Consider the following 18937-nt stretch of genomic DNA (forward strand, 5'->3'; position numbering starts at 1 on the left):
TTCAGAAGATAAGCTTTCGTGTGCTAGAAGCACACTTCATCAGACAATAGGATGGAATGGCAAGCAGTCCTAAATATAGAGAAAGTGGGCAGTGAACTAGCTTGCAGAGTCGTGGAAATGTTTTTTAGCAGATTAAAAGAATCTCAAGTTGCGGTCTGGTGACTGTTAGTCGTCATTGTTGACTGGGATGAAACAACAGCAAAGGCAATGTAAGTCAGAATAGCAGATTGATGTCTATGTCATGAGGGGTGAAGTGCGATAAATAAGAGTATGTTGTAATGTTAGCTCTGGGTTAAAATGAGGGCATTAGTTTCTCAGAGGTTTAATTTAAACATGTAACATATGTGTGTTGCATGTTTAAATTAAACCTCTGAGAAACTAATGCCCTCATTTTAACCCAGAGCTAACATTATAACAGACTCTTATTTATTGCACTTTATACTTCATGACACAGACATCAATCTGCTACTCCGACTTATATTGCCTTTGCTGTTGTTTCATCCCAGTCAACAATGACGACTAACAGTCACCAGACCGCAACTTGAGATTCTTTTAATCTGCTAAAAAACATTTCCATGATTTTGCATACTAATTCACTGCCCATTTTCTCTATATTTAGGATGGCTTTCTTCTAGCACATAAAAGCCTACATTCTGAATAAAACTTTGCTGGTCTTTCAAGGTGAAACGTGACTCCTGCTTTATTCCTCAAATATCTTTTTCTTAAAAACAAAATTTTTGATTCCATATCAAATCTGGGGTACAGTTTTGAAGCAGGCCGCTTGTATCTCTAGGAATGTTTTCTTTTTCAACCGCTTGTATCTGTAGGCGTGTTTTCTTTTTCTTTCCTCTGCTAGCCTTTTTCTTTTTTTAAAAAAATAACAGGTCATTAAAATTTGCTCATGCTTTGGAAACATAAAAGGGGGAGGTAAAGTCCGTAGCATGAGAGAAACTGTTAAAACTGAAGCCAGAGCATTCACAAGCAAAGCTGTACACAAACCACATTATTTCTTCATTCACAAGAGCTGCCCCTCCCTCTGTGCACGCTCCTAATCCGGCAGGTGGCTTTTGTGGGGTTCTCCCCACAGCGCATCGGGGAGGGAAGCAGGATAGACTTGGCCCCCTCGAACGGTCAGCAAGAGCAAAACAACTGGACTCCTGCGGGGTTAACTCGGGCAGCCCGTGCCGTTCACCACAACCGCCGAGGCAACGGAGGAGTACTCGGTTCGGAAAGATTCAAGGTCCTCTTCTTTGGCTGAAGGAGGCGCAGAGCTGGCATCCGACAAACTGGTCCCCGAGGGTTTGCTATAAAGGTCGTCTTCGACAGCGAGGGTGCTTTCTGCTCCCTGGTCCAGGCGTGGCTCTTTGGCCGTATCCGGGTGACGCCCATTCCTAGAACCGTCATAGTGGCTGTGGTTGCCCAGACGGCTAGAAGCGACGACGGCTTTCATGGCTGCCTGTATAAAGCAAGGGAGAGAGGACGTTTGGTCTTCACAAAATGCAGTTGCCGCTTGATCTGTTGGTCCCCCACCCTCCATGCCAACGAACAAATCCCAGCCAAATGTAGCAGCAGCCAGGGCCAGCGCTAAGGAATCTGCTGCTAGAGCATAAGAACATAAGAGAAGCCATGTTGGATCAGGTCAATGGCCCATCCAGTCCAACACTCTGGGTCACACAGTGGCCAAATTATACACACACACACTGTGGCTAATAGCCACTGATGGACCTTTGTGGGGAGGGACGGTGGCTCAGTGGTAGAGCATCTGCTTGGGAAGCAGAAGGTCCCAGGTTCAATCCCCGGCATCTCCAAAAAAGGGTCCAGGCAAATAGGTGTGAAAAACCTCAGCTTGAGACCCTGGAGAGCCGCTGCCAGTCTGAGAAGACAATACTGACTTTGATGGACCAAGGGTCTGATTCAGTATAAGGCAGCTTCGTATGTTCATATGCTCCATATTTTTATCTAACCCCCTCCTGAAGCTGGCTATGCTTGTAGCCGCCACCACCTTCTGTGGCAGTGAATTCTACATTTTAATCACCCTTTGGGTGAAGAAATACTTCCTTCTATCTGTTTTAACCTGTCTGCTCAGCAATTTCATTGAATGCCCACGAGTTCTTGGATTGTGAGAAAGGGAGAAAAGTACTTCTTTCTCTACTTTCTCCATCCTATGCAGAATCTTGTCAACCTATATCATGTCAACCCGCAGTCAACGTTTCTCCAACCTTTCTTCATAGGGAAAGTGTTTCAGCCCTTTAATCATTCTAGTTGCCCTTTTCTCGACTTTTTCCAATGCTATAATATCCGTTTTGAGGTGCGATGATCAGAATTGTACACAGTATTCCAAATGAGGCTGCACCATTGATTTCGTTTTCAGTTCCCTTCCTTCAACCCAAAAGCAGCCGCCCACCTTTAAAACACTGCACTCTCGAGCACCCGGCGTGTTGTTTCTGCTTGCTGCGGGGCTGGAAGATTTCTCCAACCCCTCAGGAAGCAGAAACAAGGTGGCACTTTCAGTCCCGGGCACTTGAGAGTGCCCAGGACTGAAAGCTAAGCTCTGCGTTGTTTCTGCTTGCTGAAGGGCCAGAAGATTTCTCCAACCCCTCAGGAAGCAGAAACAACACGCCCCCAAAGAGCCAGCACCCTAGGCAGTTGCCAAATGTTGCCTAATGGACACGCCGGCTCTGGCAGCAGCAAGCAGAAGAAACAGAGTAGGCTTTTAAATCTGAAGCCCTGAAACCAAAGACAGACAATAGCAACAAAGCCAAGAGCAATCTGGATCAGCCCTTTCTCCCAGGAAAGGTGTTTGTGAGATGGAACTGTAAACAGTTTAGTTTATTACATTTATAACCCGCCCTCCCCGCTGAGGCAAGCTCAGGGTGGCTTACAACATTAGTCATAATAACAATAAAAGACCAACACATTGGAAAAAAGGTAAAGGTAGTCCCCTGTGCAAGCACCAGTCGTTTCCAACTCTGGGGTGACGTTTCTTTCACGTTTTCATGGCAGACTTTTTACGGGGTGGTTTGCCATTACCTTCCCCAGTCATCTACACTTTCCCCCCAGCAAGCTGGGTTCTCATTTTACCGACCTCGGAAGGATGGAAGGCTGAGTCAACCTGGAGCCGGCGACCTGAACCCAGCTTCCGCTGGGATTGAACTCAGGTCATGAGCAGAGGGCTTCGACTGCAGTACTGCAGCTTTACCGCTCTGCGTCACGGGGCTCTCTAACACATTGGTACCTCATAATAATAAAATCAATCAATTAATAAAACAATTTAAAACAGTTGGTGCTAAAAACATTTTGGTGTTATTCAGTTATTCATGTGAAAGCTTACAGGCTGAATAAAACTTAGTTGGTCTTAAAGGTGTACTTGTCTACTGCTTTGTTCTATCGCTTCAGACCAACACGGCTGCCGACTGGGATCTATCTGTGTGGTAAATAAAGTTGAAACCAATGTTCTCTCTAAGCTGCAAAGTCTTGTGAACAAAAATTCTACTTTGTGAGCTACTGGCATTAAACTTGTGAGCTCCTGCATCAATTTTTGTGCTCTGGGGGTCATCCTTCCTGAGCTAAGACAAAAAATGTGTGAGCTAGGGGTTAAAAAAACTGTGAGCTAGCTCACGTTAATTCAGCTTAGAGGGAACATTGGCTGAAACCATCAAACGGCATCCGGAACAAGGCAGATTTCATCAGGTTCTGGAAAGCCTGAGGCAACGGCAGGGGTCAACTTCTGGAAGGAGAGAGTTCCATAAGGAAGGCGGGGGGGACACAGCAGAAAGGGCCCTACTCCGTACAGCAACCACCAGAAGGCCTACGAAGCAGGGCCACAGGATGATGCCTCTCAAACTGGAGGTGGATTGGTCTCACTTCATTGAGGGCATAGCTCTGGGACCCCCAGTTCAAGATCCCCTCGCCAGAGGACTGCTACCTGTGTGCTCAGAATCTGAGAATCACTCAGGCCTTACCTTCAGCTTCCTTCTGGCATTGAACTCCTGTAGTTTCTTCTGGGTGCTGTCCATGTGAGCAAACTTAGCGGCTTTGCCCGTGACCCAAGGATGCTCCAATGCCTGCTGCACCGTCAGTCTTTTCTGGGGATCCAAGACAATCAGTTTTTGGACCTGCAGGGCAAAAGGGGATCATGACAAGGCCGGGGAGAACAGAGGGAGGGGAGAACCAGGTGTGCCGCCCTGCATGCCTTGGGGGAAGGTGCCAAACAACAGCTTCCCCGCGGCTCTTTTGCTCTGCCTCCTTGGGCAGGCCTTTCTGGTGGCTCCACTCCAGGCTGCCTTCCAGTCACTCACTTTCCAGGTTTCCCCTGAGCAGACAGAATGGAGGGGTGTTTTGGCTTGTAGTCTTCATGATATTGGGGGCTGAGGGCCAAACTGGCTCAGAGTTCGCTAGGTCTGAAAGGGAGGGAGGGAGGGAAGGAAGGAAGGAAGGAAAGGAGGGAGGAACGGAAGGAAGGAACATAAGAGGAGCCATGTTGGATCAGGCCAATGGCCCATTCAGTCCAACACTCTGTGTCACATAAGAACATAAGAGAAGCCATGTTGGATCAGGCCAGTGGCCCATTCAGTCCAACACTCTGTGTCAAATAAGAACATAAGAGAAGCCATGTTGGATCAGGCCAATGGCCCATCCAGTCCAGCACTCTGTGTCAAATAAGAACATAAGAGAAGCCATGTTGGATCAGGCCAGTGGCCCATTCAGTCCAACACTCTGTGTCACATAAGAACATAAGAGAAGCCATGTTGAATGAGGCCAGTGGCCCATTCAGTCCAACTCTCTGTGTCACATAAGAACATAAGAGAAGCCATGTTGGATGAGGCCAATGGCCTATCCAGTCCAACTCTCTGTGTCACATAAGAACATAAGAGAAGCCATGTTGGATGAGGCCAGTGGCCCATCCAGTCCAACACTCTGTGTCACATAAGAACATAAGGGAAGCCCTGTTGGATCAGGCCAATGGCCCATCCAGTCCAACACTCTGTGTCACATAAGAACATAAGAGAAGCCATGTTGGATCAGGCCAGTGGCATATCCAGTCCAACACTCTGTGTCACATAAGAACATAAGAGAAGCCATGTTGGATCAGGCCAGTGGCCTATCCAGTCCTACACTCTGTGTCACATAAGAACATAAGAGAAGCCATGTTGGATGAGGCCAATGGCCCATCCAGTCCAACACTCTGTGTCACATAAGAACATAAGAGAAGCCATGTTGGATGAGGCCAGTGGCCCATCCAGTCCAACACTCTGTGTCACATAAGAACATAAGAGAAGCCCTGTTGGATAGGGCCAGTGGCCCATCCAGTCCAACACTCTGTGTCACATAAGAACATAAGAGAAGCCCTGTTGGATCAGGCCAGTGGCCCATCCAGTCCAACACTCTGTGTCACATAAGAGCATAAGAGAAGCCCTGTTGGATCAGGCCTATGCCCCATCCAGTCCAACACTCTGTGTCACATAAGAACATAAGAGAAGCCATGTTGGATCAGGCCAATGGCCCCTCCAGTCCAACACTCTGTGTCACATAAGAACATAAGAGAAGCCATGTTGGATGAGGCCAATGGTCCATCCAGTCCAACACTCTGTGTCACATAAGAACATAAGAGAAGCCATGTTGGATGAGGCCAATGGCCCATCCAGTCTAACACTCTGTGTCACATAAGAACATAAGAGAAGCCATGTTGGATGAGGCCAATGGTCCATCCAGTCCAACACTCTGTGTCACATAAGAACATAAGAGAAGCCATGTTGGATCAGGCCAGTGGCCCATTCAGTCCAACACTCTGTGTCAAATAAGAACATAAGAGAAGCCATGTTGGATCAGGCCAATGGCCCATCCAGTCCAGCACTCTGTGTCAAATAAGAACATAAGAGAAGACATGTTGGATCAGGCCAGTGGCCCATTCAGTCCAACACTCTGTGTCACATAAGAACATAAGAGAAGCCATGTTGAATGAGGCCAGTGGCCCATTCAGTCCAACTCTCTGTGTCACATAAGAACATAAGAGAAGCCATGTTGGATGAGGCCAATGGCCTATCCAGTCCAACTCTCTGTGTCACATAAGAACATAAGAGAAGCCATGTTGGATGAGGCCAGTGGCCCATCCAGTCCAACACTCTGTGTCACATAAGAACATAAGGGAAGCCCTGTTGGATCAGGCCAATGGCCCATCCAGTCCAACACTCTGTGTCACATAAGAACATAAGAGAAGCCATGTTGGATCAGGCCAGTGGCCTATCCAGTCCAACACTCTGTGTCACATAAGAACATAAGAGAAGCCATGTTGGATCAGGCCAGTGGCCTATCCAGTCCTACACTCTGTGTCACATAAGAACATAAGAGAAGCCATGTTGGATGAGGCCAATGGCCCATCCAGTCCAACACTCTGTGTCACATAAGAACATAAGAGAAGCCATGTTGGATGAGGCCAGTGGCCCATCCAGTCCAACACTCTGTGTCACATAAGAACATAAGAGAAGCCCTGTTGGATAGGGCCAGTGGCCCATCCAGTCCAACACTCTGTGTCACATAAGAACATAAGAGAAGCCCTGTTGGATCAGGCCAGTGGCCCATCCAGTCCAACACTCTGTGTCACATAAGAGCATAAGAGAAGCCCTGTTGGATCAGGCCTATGCCCCATCCAGTCCAACACTCTGTGTCACATAAGAACATAAGAGAAGCCATGTTGGATCAGGCCAATGGCCCCTCCAGTCCAACACTCTGTGTCACATAAGAACATAAGAGAAGCCATGTTGGATGAGGCCAATGGTCCATCCAGTCCAACACTCTGTGTCACATAAGAACATAAGAGAAGCCATGTTGGATGAGGCCAATGGCCCATCCAGTCCAACACTCTGTGTCACATAAGAACATAAGAGAAGCCATGTTGGATGAGGCCAATGGTCCATCCAGTCCAACACTCTGTGTCACATAAGAACATAAGAGAAGCCATGTTGGATCAGGCCAGTGGCCCATCCAGTCCAACACTCTGTGTCACATAAGAACATAAGAGAAGCCATGTTGGATGAGGCCAATGGCCCATTCAGTCCAACACTCTGTGTCACATAGTGGCCAAAAAAAATCCAAGTGCCATAAGGAGGTTCACACGTGGGGAGAGAGGAAGGAGGGAGGGAGTGGGGGAGGGAAGGGAGGCCAAATGGGCTGGGAGCAGTGACTCTTGTTTCACCCCACAAGCCATTTTCCCATGCAAAAATCACACTGGTGGTGGGGAGTACTTCCCCATTTCTGCTGCTCCACACGGTGTTATCGGTGCACATAAGAACATGAGAAGCCCTGTTGGATCAGGCCAATGGCCCCTCCAGTCCAAACCCAGGTGCCATCTGGAGGTCCACCATGGGGGCTGTGGAACAGTTTTGGCACAGGAAGCTGCAAACACCGAGGCATCAGCAGCAGTGGCGACACATCTCCAGGGTGGTTTTCCCTGCCCTGTCCTTGGCCTGGCCTCTCCTCCTGAGTGAAATGAGGATCCTACTACATCGTTTTTTGCATCATTTCACATGTCATGTCAACACTTCCATTTTGCAACAGTTGGGGTTTTTTTTAGACTTCTGGTTGGTTCGACAACCCTAATCCCGATGGCGTCGTTTACTGAATGTCGTGCCTCGCCAAGGGTGCTGACTCCTTCTGCCTCATCCGCCTTGTGTTATGCATAACGCAAGGAAGCAAATAACATGTTCCAATGAAACCTACTCCAGCTCAGGAGCAAACTCTCCACCCCTGTGTGGGAGTGGCCTCAGAAACTGGGGATTTCTTTTTTTTACTATAACCAGCCACACACACCCCTCAACACCCAGATTTTGACTCTTTCGTAGTTTCAAAGGGCCACTATCTCCACCTCTCCACCCCCTAATTTGCTGCTGCTTCCAGGTAAAGGGTGCATTTTTCACCTCTGTGGAATGCCCCCTCAGTATGCTTTTTTCCCAAAGAAAGCTTTTTTTTTTAACACCACACTATTGTGTAGAGTTGCCAGCCTCCAGTTGGGGCCTGGAGATCTCTCACTTTTGCAACTGATCTCCAGCTGGCAGAGATCAGATCCCTGGGAGAAAATGGCTGCTTGGAAGGGTGAGCTCCATGCCCTTGTGCCATGCAGAGGCCCCTCCCCTCCCCAAACCCCGCCCTCTCCCAGCTCCACCCCCAAAGTCTCCAAGTATTTTCCAATACAGGTCTGGCAACCGTACCACTATGTGCCTCCCCTCTACTTGTGAATAGAAGAAAGTTAATATAGAAGGGAGGGTCGGGGAGGGACGGGGGCTCAGTGGTAGAGCATCTGCTTTGTAAGCAGAAGGTCCCAGGTTCAATCCCCGGCATCTCCAACTAAAAAGGGTCCAGGCAACTAGGTGGGAAAAACCTCAGCCTGAGACCCTGGAGAGCTGCTGCCAGTCTGAGTAGACAATACTGACTCTGATGGACCAGGGTCTGATTCAGTAGAAGGCAGCTTCATATTGGATAGGGACGGTGGCTCAGTGGTAGAGTATCTGCTTGGTAAGCAGAAGGTCCCAGATTCAATCCCTGGCATCTCCAACTCAAAAGGGTCCAGACAAGAAGGCATGAAAAAGCTCTGCTTGAGATCCTGGAGAGCCGCTGCCAGTCTGAGTAGACAATACTGACTTTGATGGACCAAGGGGGAGGTCTGATTCACTATAAGGCAGCTTCATACGTTCATAAGAACATCCCCATCACCACCAGTCTAGTAGACAGGACTCGAAATTACTCACCAGATCCTTGGCATTGAGAGACACCTCATCCCACCAAGGAGAAACAAACTCGTAGTCACAGTTTAGAATCCTGCTGTACATATACTGATCTCCTCTCGGGTCGAAGAACGGTTCAAAGCCACACAACCTGGGGGGGAAGGGGGGGGGGGAAGTTAGGCAGAGCAAAAAACAAATCAGTGGGTTCTACTAGATCAGATCAAGGCTAAAAGCTAAAATAATCAAACTGGGGCTTCCCTACTTTGGTCACATCATGAGAAGACAAGAGCCACCGGAAAAAGGCAATCAGCCTAGGCGAAAAGATGAAGGCAGCAGGAAAAGAGGAAGAGGCAAAGTAAGAGGGATGGATTCCTTCAGGGGTGGAATTCTAGCAGGAGCTCCTTTGCATATTAGGCCACACACCCCTGATGTAGTCAATCCTCTGAGAGCTTACAAGACTCTTTTTTTGCAAGCTCTTGGAGGATTGGCTACATCAGGGGCGTTTGGCCTAATATGCAAAAGAGCTCCTGCTAGAATTCCACCCCTGGACTCCATCAAGATCTGCGCAAGGGTGTGAGCGAGGGACCGTTTGGGAGGGTGTTCGTTCATAGCACTGAAGTAATTTGGAAGCAACTTCACACGCACATCAAGCAGAGGATAGACAGAATGGCACACACACACACACAGCAAAGAAACAAAACCAGAACATAGAGTTCCCCCTAAGCTGTGCTAGGGTGTTCTGGTACACCCATTTCCTGCCCTCAGCGCAGAGATTTTTACCTCAGCGCAGGGCGAGGGTCTGTGGAATTTGGTGCTTGGTCTCCTGGGGCAGCCCTGTGCTCCCTCAGCTGGCACGTGCAGGACTTATAAAAGGCAGCCACTCCTGGTGTTCCTCCATGGCCTCCTGTTGGCTAGTGGTCAGGATGGAGGCTGGGCAGCCTCCCGATGGCACCTGGGTTTTGGCCATGGCTGGAAACAGTGTCAAGATCGACCGATTCTGACTAAAGACTGGGGGGATCTTGGCCTGTTGTATCAGGCTTGGTTAAAATCATAATGGATCCCCTGCTGCTAATGTTTTACCCTTAGTTATTCCCTTCCCCCCTTTTCTTATTTTGATTTGCAACTGGTGTGAAGGAAATAGTCGGCGCCTTCTCAGGGCCTGAGGTGGGAGGAAGCCTTTCATGATAATACAAGGACAACTGGCTAGATAATCACCTGAGAAAGTATCTGGTAGTTATGTGTGAATGTTCCCTCTTGGAACCCTCCCCCCCCCCCCCCCGTAGGAATGTTTTTGAAGTGTATCTTAAAACCCATGTATCAATGCATTGGTTTCATTCTTAGAGTACCGGTTATCAAGAGAGTACCGGTTATCAATAAATGTAGTCTTAGTATCAACTTTGACTCATTCTTGAATCCGTCGACTTGACACACAGAGTGTTGGACTGGATGCGCCATTGGCCTGGTCCAACACAGCCTTCCTTATGTTCTTTTTGGAGTGATTCTGCCTTCTCCCCGAATCCTTCACTCTTGAATCAGGTGATCAATCTCCAGGTGGAGCAGCAGCCAACTTTTACCCTGCCTGCCGGCCCCCTCCCACAAGGATACCAGCTGCTTCCGTGGACTTGCCTTCCGGAAGGAGGGTCATTCTAATTCTCACACAACGTTAAAAAGAAGGCCCTTGATTTTTAATTCATTTGGCTCTCAGAAATTTGGGGGAAAAACTGACACAAGCCTAGCGGGGAAATCTTTCTACGTCAGGGGTGGGGAACAGTGGCTCTCCAGATGTTTTTTGCCTACAACTCCCATCAGCCCCAGCCAGCACGGCTGTGCTGGCTGGGGCTGATGGGAGTTGTAGGCAAAAAACATCTGAAGACCAACTGTTCCCCACCCCTGTTCTATGTGGATATGTTGAAGTGGGGCATTTGACAGTTCTCCCCTTGGCCTGCTGCAGAAATATGTTTTTTCTTTTTTTAAGGGGGGGGGTGGGTCTGAATTGGCACCTCTGAGGCATGTCACAAGAATGAAACTTTCCAGTGTCCCCCAACTTTCAACTGTAGCTCCTGAAGGCACTAAAAAAGCCCTCTAGACCAGGGGTGTCAAACTCATTTGTTATGAGGGCCAGATCTGACATAAATGAGCCCTTGAGAGGCCGGGCCACGTCGTGTCAGTCCATGTGTGTACCTATTTAAGATTAGGTAGCAGAGATATACATTTTATAAAGAACACAGACAAACACAATTATATATATTTTCAAAAACTTTAAACATACTTAAAATGCTAGCACTCATTGGTCTTAAGGACGCTTTCTTTTTTTCTATTTCTCCCATGGGATCCAGGGAAACAGGCAAAGGAAGCTCTGGCTCTTTCCTTCCTTCCCCAGGGGACTGGGGGGGGGGGAGCCTCAGCCAATGGAGAAAATAGAGGTTTTGCTCTGTAGCTCCTGAGCAATTATGCAAGCCTTGCAAAGCAAGCTGTTATGCAGAAAGAAGCAAGATATAGAAAGAAGGAAGCAGATGACAGCCAGTTGCTCAGAGGCCTGATAGGAGCCCTCCAGGGGCCCGATCTGGCCCCCGAACGGCATGTTTGACACCCCTGCTCTACATGCTTGGGGTGGGGGGCTTTGGCTTTTTCTGCATGGGACAGAAACCACTTCCTTTGCTTTGGCTAGAAAAGAGAATCACACAGAACATTAAGGAGGGTGTCGTGGAGGGACCTGCATTCCCTTCAGCATCTCAGTACTGTAATTAACAAGCAAATGTATTGGAACATAATCAATTAACAGATTGCTTTTTAAGTAACTGGGGTTTAAGTAACGTGACCTCTTGACAGTGCGAACTGCTACGTTCCAGAGCTTGTAAAGAAAAGGGATGTTTTCAAGCTAACAATTCCCCTGCTACCGCAAAAACAGATTTCTAATACACACACACCCCATCTGCTGCTTCGCTGTCTTCCATTCTAATGTCCACTCAGTCAGAAAGGAAACACACACACGTTTTAGCAATGCCTCAGGGCTCCATTACTTTAAACTTGGCTAGAGACTGCAAGGGGGAAAAAAACCCAATCCACGGCAGCCATCTGTTTGCTTAAACACAAACGCTTGCACAAACACAAATGAACACAAATGGCGGTTTTTAAACAGGCTAGATGGCCATCTGACAGCAATGAAGATCCTGTGAATTTAGGGGGAGGCGTTTGTAAGTTTCCTGCATTGTGCAGGGGGTTGGACTAGATGACCCTGAAGGTCCCTTCCAACTCTATGATTCTATGAACCCACAAAAATAAAAGGCAGCCCAGCACAGGCTTTACAAATCCTGCCTGGTGTCAACAGGGAAGATATTGGAAGATACTGGATTTATATCCTGCCCTATACTCTAAATCTCAGAGCAGCCTTCCTCCCCCACAACAAACACCCTGTGAGGCAGGTGGGACTGAGAGGGCTCTCCCAGAAGCTGCCCTTTCAAGGACAGAGTTTCAGAGTGGCCTACAATCTCCTTTCCCTTCCTCCCCCACAGCTGACACCCTGTGAGGGAGGTGGGGCTCAGAGAGCTCTCCTAGAAGCTGCCCTTTCATGGACAACTCCTGCAATAGCTATGGCTAACCCAAGGCCATTCCAGCAGCTGCAAGTGGAGGAGTGGGGAATAAACCCGGTGAGGTAGGTGGGGCTGAGAGAGCTCTTGCAGCAGCTGCCCTTTCAAGGACAGAGTCTCAGAGTGGCTCACAAACTCCTTTCTCTTCCTCCCCCACAACAGACACCCTGTGAGGTGGGTGGGGCTGAGAGAGCTCTTGCAGCAGCTGCCCTTTCAAGGACAGCTCTGCCAGAGCTATGGCTGACCCAAGGCCATTCCAGCAGCTGCAAGTGGAGGAGTGTGGAATCAAACCCGGTTCTCCCAGATAAGAGTCCAAGCACTTAACCACTACTCCAAACTGGTAAGGCAAGGCTCCTTACGGAGAGCTGTTATTCTTGTATCTGAATATTCTTGATTGTTGTTTAGATACCTGGATTGCGCACGTATGGAAGCTCAGATACCTTTGAAGTCATCCATGTTCTTTAATTTCTATAGTTGTGAACAGAAAATTCAATACGAACCTTAAATCCGCGGGGGGGGGGGAGGGGGAGAGGGAGAAAGGATCCAGTGTCCTTCTACCCCTTTCTGCCCCTGAGATGCAGTTCAAAGCACACCACCTCCTCAGAAGCCAGTCCTGCGGAATCCCTTTTGGGGGTGGAAAACACTGACTGGTGGCAACTGATTTTCGGGGACCCCAGAGCTTTTTCAAGGGAAGAGATGTTCAGGGGTGGTTTGCTGCTGCCTTCCACTGTGTTGCAGCCTTTAACTTTCTTTGGTGACCAACCAGGACGGACCCTGCTTAGCCTCCAAGATCTGATGAGACCAGGCGAGCCTGGGCCCTGCAGGAAAGGGCTGCCTTTGAATGCCACAAAATGCAGGTTTATCTGGGGAGAGCACAAACACAGGCCTGGATGCGCCTCTCCTTGCTTTCAGAGATGTTGCTTTCGATGAAGAAAATGATACTGGATTTATATCCCACCCTCCACTACAAATCTCAGAGTCTCAGAGCGGCCTGCAATCTCCTTTCCCGTCCTCCTCCTCAACAACACCCTGTGAGGTGGGTGGGGCTGAGAGAGCTCTCAAAGAAGCTGCCCTTTCAAGGACAACTTCTGCCAGAGCTATGGCTGACCCAAGGCCATGCCAGCAGGTGCAAGTGGAGGAGTGGGGAATCAAACTCGGTTCTTCCAGATAAGAGTCCGCACACTTCACCACTGCATCAAACTGGGTTTAAGGCCTGTGGGCTGGATCAAGCAGATGACAGCCAGTTGCTCAGGGGCCCGATTTGGCCCCCGAACGGCATGTTTGACACCCTATCCTATCAGGCCGCGATCGAGTCTGCTGGGGACTCATTTTACCAACCTCAGGAGGGAAGGCTCAGTCAACCTTGAGCCGGTTACTTGAATCCAGCTTCCGCCGGGATTGAACTCAGGTCGGGAGCAGAGCTTGGACTGCAGTACTGCAGCTTACCACTCTGTGCCACGGGGCTACTCCCACATAAATCGGAGGAAGGTAAAGACGAGCAGAGCAGAAGTTATTTAGTGTGTTGGGGTTTTTTGGGGGGGGGGGAGATTAGGGGACCTACACATCAAACCTTCACAGAAAGAGCGAAGGCGTACTCATTTCTCACCCATCCGAAGGAAGCAGAGGAGCAAAAGTCGTGTAAACTCACTCACAAGATATACGTGATGACTCCGACTGACCACATATCCACTTCAGGACCGTACGGGGATCCATGGAGGACTTCAGGAGCTGGAAGCAATTTAAAAAGAAAAGTCATAGGTTTTTTTCCCAGTGGGCAGCCACGCTGGTCTGTAGCAGTAGAACCAAGTAGGAGTCAACTTGCACCCCTGAAGACCCGACAAAGTTTTATTCAGAAGGTAAGCTTCCGTGTGCGCTTGCACACTTCTTCAGAAGTTGATCTTCTGAATAAAACTCTGTTGATCTTAAAGGTGCCACTTGACTCCTACTTTGTTCTAATGGCTTTCCCCCTGACATTTTGCATCGTGTTCTTTGGCATGCAGGCAGCTGGCACAAGCCTGGGCATTGCCAGGCCTTCTCTCCCGCTTGAGTCCACCCCTTTGATGCGCAAGCTCACCCGTGCCTTTTGCCAGCTTGGCCTCGACCCACGCTTTCTCGCCCGCCCTTGACAGAAGCGCAAGGGATCGGCGCTTGGAATCGCAAGCTGGAAGGACAGCGAGTGGGAGCCGAGTGTTTCATTCCCACTCATTTCCAAGGGGATTTTCAAGCAAAAAAAAAGCGAGAACTTCTGCAGAGGGCGTGAAGATGCCTGGCTTCGAGGGGGACATCGTGCCCAAACGCTGCCAACGAGGCATCACAGAAACCCGCACAGGTTCTCCTAGAGAAGGGAGTGCCTGAGATAACTCACTTGGTGGCAAAATATTTGTCAATAGTGCTGTCTAATTATAATTACCAGATAGTAAATTTTGGAATAGCCTGTAATAGTTTGCATAGAGAATATTTAGGCAGTTAAGAATTCATAGCAATGCATAATTAATAGTTTAAAATATGGGTTCAATTAGATTAATTGTGTTTTGACACAGGAATTATTGTCTTAATTTTAATTTTGTTTTCATCTTGACCGCTCTCCTTGGATAGAAAATGGTCTACTTATCTAGAGACACGGCTTTTTTTGAGCAGGAATGCACAGGAACGCAGTTCTGGCTGGCTTGGTGTCAGGGGGTGTGGCCTAATAGGCAAATGAGTTCCTTTTGGGGTTTTTCCTACCAAAAAAGCCTGTGTGAAACCACGGTGATGTCAGGGGGTATGGCCTAATATGCGAATGAGTTCCTGCTGGACTTTTTCTAGAAAAAAAGCCCTGTCTAGATACATCTTTATAACTTAAAATCCTTACTCGATATTTTATTGTATGCGTGTAAGTATTTATGCTTGTCTACAACCTGATTCCGTAAGTTTAATTAACTGTATATGAATATTGATATTAACTTGTATATTTTTTAAAAATTAAATCAAAATATAAGGAGAACAGTGCTGTCTCTACAACGAAGGCTTGGTTGTGCTGCTAACACGTACCAGGATTTTATATTGCTGTAATGTTTTATAATGTTATAGAGTTTTACGGAACTTTATATTAATATTAGGCGGTCTTTCAGATTGTTTAATTCTGTTCTGTGATTACGATCAGGGCTTTTTTGGTAGAAAAAGCCCAGCAGGGACTCATCTGCATATCAGGCCACTGTCAACCGTGCTCCTTTCTGGACCACATTTTACTATGTAGAGAACAGACCATCAGCTCCCCCCCATTATTTACAGCCCAGAGGGCACGTAGAGGAAACATCTGGCCCAGGACCTCCAAGTCACCTCCCCCCCCCCTCTTTTCACACAGACAATCCTGACCTCTTCACGAAGGAGTGTGAGAAGGCTTGATGAAGAAGAAGAAGATATTGGATTTATATCCCGCCCTCCACTCCGAAGAGTCTCAGAGCGGCTCACAATCTCCTTTACCTTCCTCCCCCACAACAGACACCCTGTGAGGTGGGTGGGGCTGAAGAGGGCTCTCACAGCAGCTGCCCTTTCAAGGACAACCTCTGCTAGAGCTATGGCTGACCCAAGGCCATTCCAGCAGGTGCAAGTGGAGGAGTGGGGAATCAAACCTGGTTCTCCCAGATAAGAGTCCGCACACTTAACCACTACACCAAACTGATGTTTCCAATAGCCTAAGATTCCTTAGTAATAAAATAGATAGTTGCTTAGTAACCTCTGAACCCGTGACTCAAGTATGCATTTGTAGTGTAACCTTTGATGACATCCTATATAGCAACTGTGGAACTGTTTGTACCCCATTACTCCCAAAGGTAATGTTTGTGTCCTTGGCAAAGCTTCTGAGTGTCTAACAATAAACCTACTTTTGATTCAAACGAAGGACTAGGTTACTGGGAAATATTGGCGCTTGATAGCCACACCCCTGACATCACCATTGTTACACACAGGGATTTGGGTAGAAAAAGTCCAGCAGGGACTCATTTGCATATCAGGCCACACCCCCTGACACCAAGCCAGCCGGAACTGCGTTCCTGTGCGTTTCTGCTCAAAAAAAGTCCTGATCATGATTATTGGTTTTCCCTTCCCTTTGGCTTTAAAATATTTGCAATGTGTTTTTTATTTACTCCCTTGTTTTATCTCGAGCTTAAGACCATTGGTTAAGGAAAGGTCCCCTGTGCAAGCACCAGTCGTTTCCGACTCTGGGGTGACATTGCTTTCACAACGTTTTGACAGCAGGCTTTTATGGGGTGGTTTGCCATTGCCTTCCCCAGTCATCTACGCTTTCCCCCCAGCAAGCTGGGTGCTCATTTTACCGACCTCGGAAGGATGGAAGGCTGAGTCAACCTCCAGCTAGCTACCTGAAAACCTAGCTTCCGCTGGGGATCGATCTCAGGTCATGAGCAGAGCTTAGGACTGCAGTACTGAAGCTTTAACACTCTGCGCCACGGGGCACTGGTCAAAGAAGCTAACAAATAAAAGGAAAGGAAAGGAGAAGAGCCTGAAAATTTGGATGCCGAGGCTGCATTCCAGGGTGTCCATTAGATTGCCTCTCCATGCTGCACAGCATGGAGAAAAACACAAAGGCAGCCCTCCAGGTGTTTCCAAAGGGTGCGATGGACTTGCCGAAAGTCACCTGGTGGCTTTTTTCTCTTCTCCCTCCTGCCCTTTGCACTGCATATCTAACTTTGGCCTGCGTTCTGCTGCTGTGGTGCATTAAATCGTGAGTCCTCAGCGTGGCAGGTGCCGTGGAACCCCCATTTCCAATGCATTATGCCAGGAGCCGCTCTGGCAATAAGGAAACCACAGACTGGCACCACAGCGTGGAAGCAGGGATGGCTCGCCCGCTAGGCAAACTGGGCGGTTGCCTAAGGTGCCGAGAGGCGGCATACGGAGCTCTCCCACCAGTGCCCCAGGCAAGTGCTCAGTTTGCTTCCCTCCCCACCCGTAGCTGCCATGGCCACCGCTAGCCCCTTCCGACCCACCCCTGCCACGCGCTCCGCTCGTTCGCTCCCCTCCCCCTGCTCGCCGTGACTAAAACGAAGCAGCCTGCGCGGTTTGTTAAGAGACTCTTAACAGAATGCGCAGGCGTGGGCTGCGAAGCAACAGGGCTTCGTTTTAGTCGCAGAGAGCAGGGGGAGGGGGCAAGTGAGCGGAGCGCAGCAGTGGGGGGAGTGAGCGGCCGGTGGCGGGGGCTGCCTGCCTACGGCGCTATTCGCCCTAGAGCTACCCCTGCATGGAAGACGTCTGGGAGCAGAGCCACAGTGCTGTACAGATATAAGGAAATGGCAGCTTCCTTAGGGAATAACCCTCCATCTTATATGCTGCAGTAATTCCCTCCTCCAAATCGGTTTCTCTCTGCACGGGCAGAATGAATTATAATGATCACCAGAGCGTTTTGGTTTTTTTTTGTAGCAGGAACTCCTTTGCATATTAGACCACACACCCCTGATGTAGCCAGTCCTCCAGGAGCTTAGCGTATTGAACATATGAAGCTGCCTTCTACTGAATCAGACCCTCGGTCCATCAAAGTCACTATTGTCTACTCAGACTGGCAGCGGCTCTCCAGGGTCTCAAGCTGAGGTTTTCACACCTACTTGCCTGGACCCTTTTTTTTTTGAGATGCCGGGGATTGAACCTGGGACCTTCTGCTTACCAAGCAGATGCTCTATCACCGAGACCCTGTACAAAGAGCCCTGTATGCTCTTGGAGGATTGGCTACATCAAGGGCGTGTGGCCTAAGATGCAAAGGAGCTGGGTGGTTTTTCTCCTGCCGCTTTTCCTTTTGCCCCCTTACCACAGTATCCTGGGGTGCCGCACACAGTTTTCATCGTGTCCTGTTCATCCACAATCTTGGATAATCCAAAATCACCTGGAGCAAAACAGAGAGAACTGAAGGAAGGAGTGTGTGTGTGTGTCGGGGGGAGACACCTGGCCATCTCTCTCTTCATGTGGGGGTTTCACTCTAAAATGTCCCGGGTTCAAAGCATGAGGACGCCCAAGAGATAGTGAGTTCAGCTCTTTATTCAGTGATTCAGCATAGTGAGATAGGAACAACTGTCTGGCAGGACCAAAGGCCCTGCTTATATGCATGCAAACCTCCCCACCCAGAACCCATTACCATCATCCCATTACACCCAACTATAGGGTAATAGCTGGCCTCACGATCCCTGATGGGCCTCCTTCCTGAATCCAGGTGGCTCTTGTTTTAGGGTCTCCAGCTCAGCCAAGTCTAACCCAGTTCCAATACATAACACAGTCACATGTAGTAATTTAAACATTTGTACTCCACCTTTTTTGCCCTGCAATGGAAACTCCAGTTGATTTACAACACTAGCCAAGCTAAAGGAGGAACTACAACCAGAACCTTAAAAGTAAAACCAGAACAAACATTACGGCAGCCACACCAGCAGCCAGCTCAGGGACATACTAAAATGAACGACAAGATGGTCCGTAGGAAACAATAGCAGAGCCTGGATGGTCCATAGGATACAATGGGAGAGAAGATGGTCCACTGACTTGCATGGGCTTCATTGAAATACACTGAAGCACAGAAACGGCTGCAACAAAAACCTGGAATGGATAATCTTCTCTCCCATTATATCCTATGTGTCAAGCATCAGTATTTCGAATAAT

General features: G+C 48.6%; 1 protein-coding gene and 1 non-coding gene across 3 annotated transcripts in view; one reads left to right on the top strand and one right to left on the bottom strand.

The window, feature by feature from the left end:
* Positions 1–1122: 1122 nt before the first annotated feature.
* The window catches only part of LOC132567757 (calcium/calmodulin-dependent protein kinase type IV-like), a 76525-nt gene continuing 58710 nt past the window's right edge, over positions 1123–18937 (bottom strand). The window contains exons 7-11 of one of the 2 annotated variants that reach the window (XM_060233449.1): positions 18099–18173; positions 13957–14032; positions 8742–8868; positions 3963–4085; positions 1123–1456 (exon numbers count right to left, since the gene is read on the bottom strand). In XM_060233449.1, the coding sequence (XP_060089432.1) occupies positions 1166–1456; positions 3963–4085; positions 8742–8868; positions 13957–14032; positions 18099–18173 (692 nt within the window). In that variant the 3' untranslated portion in view covers positions 1123–1165. Of the gene's footprint in view, positions 1457–3962; positions 4116–8741; positions 8869–13956; positions 14033–18098; positions 18174–18937 lie in introns of both variants that reach the window. The other variant, XM_060233448.1, reaches the window with a different exon arrangement.
* TRNAT-UGU (transfer RNA threonine (anticodon UGU)) lies at positions 8274–8339 on the top strand. The gene has a single exon. It is a non-coding gene; the product is annotated as a tRNA-Thr (tRNA).

This window comes from Heteronotia binoei, chromosome 2 (genome assembly GCF_032191835.1).
Source record: "Heteronotia binoei isolate CCM8104 ecotype False Entrance Well chromosome 2, APGP_CSIRO_Hbin_v1, whole genome shotgun sequence".
Classification (NCBI taxonomy): domain Eukaryota; kingdom Metazoa; phylum Chordata; class Lepidosauria; order Squamata; family Gekkonidae; genus Heteronotia; species Heteronotia binoei.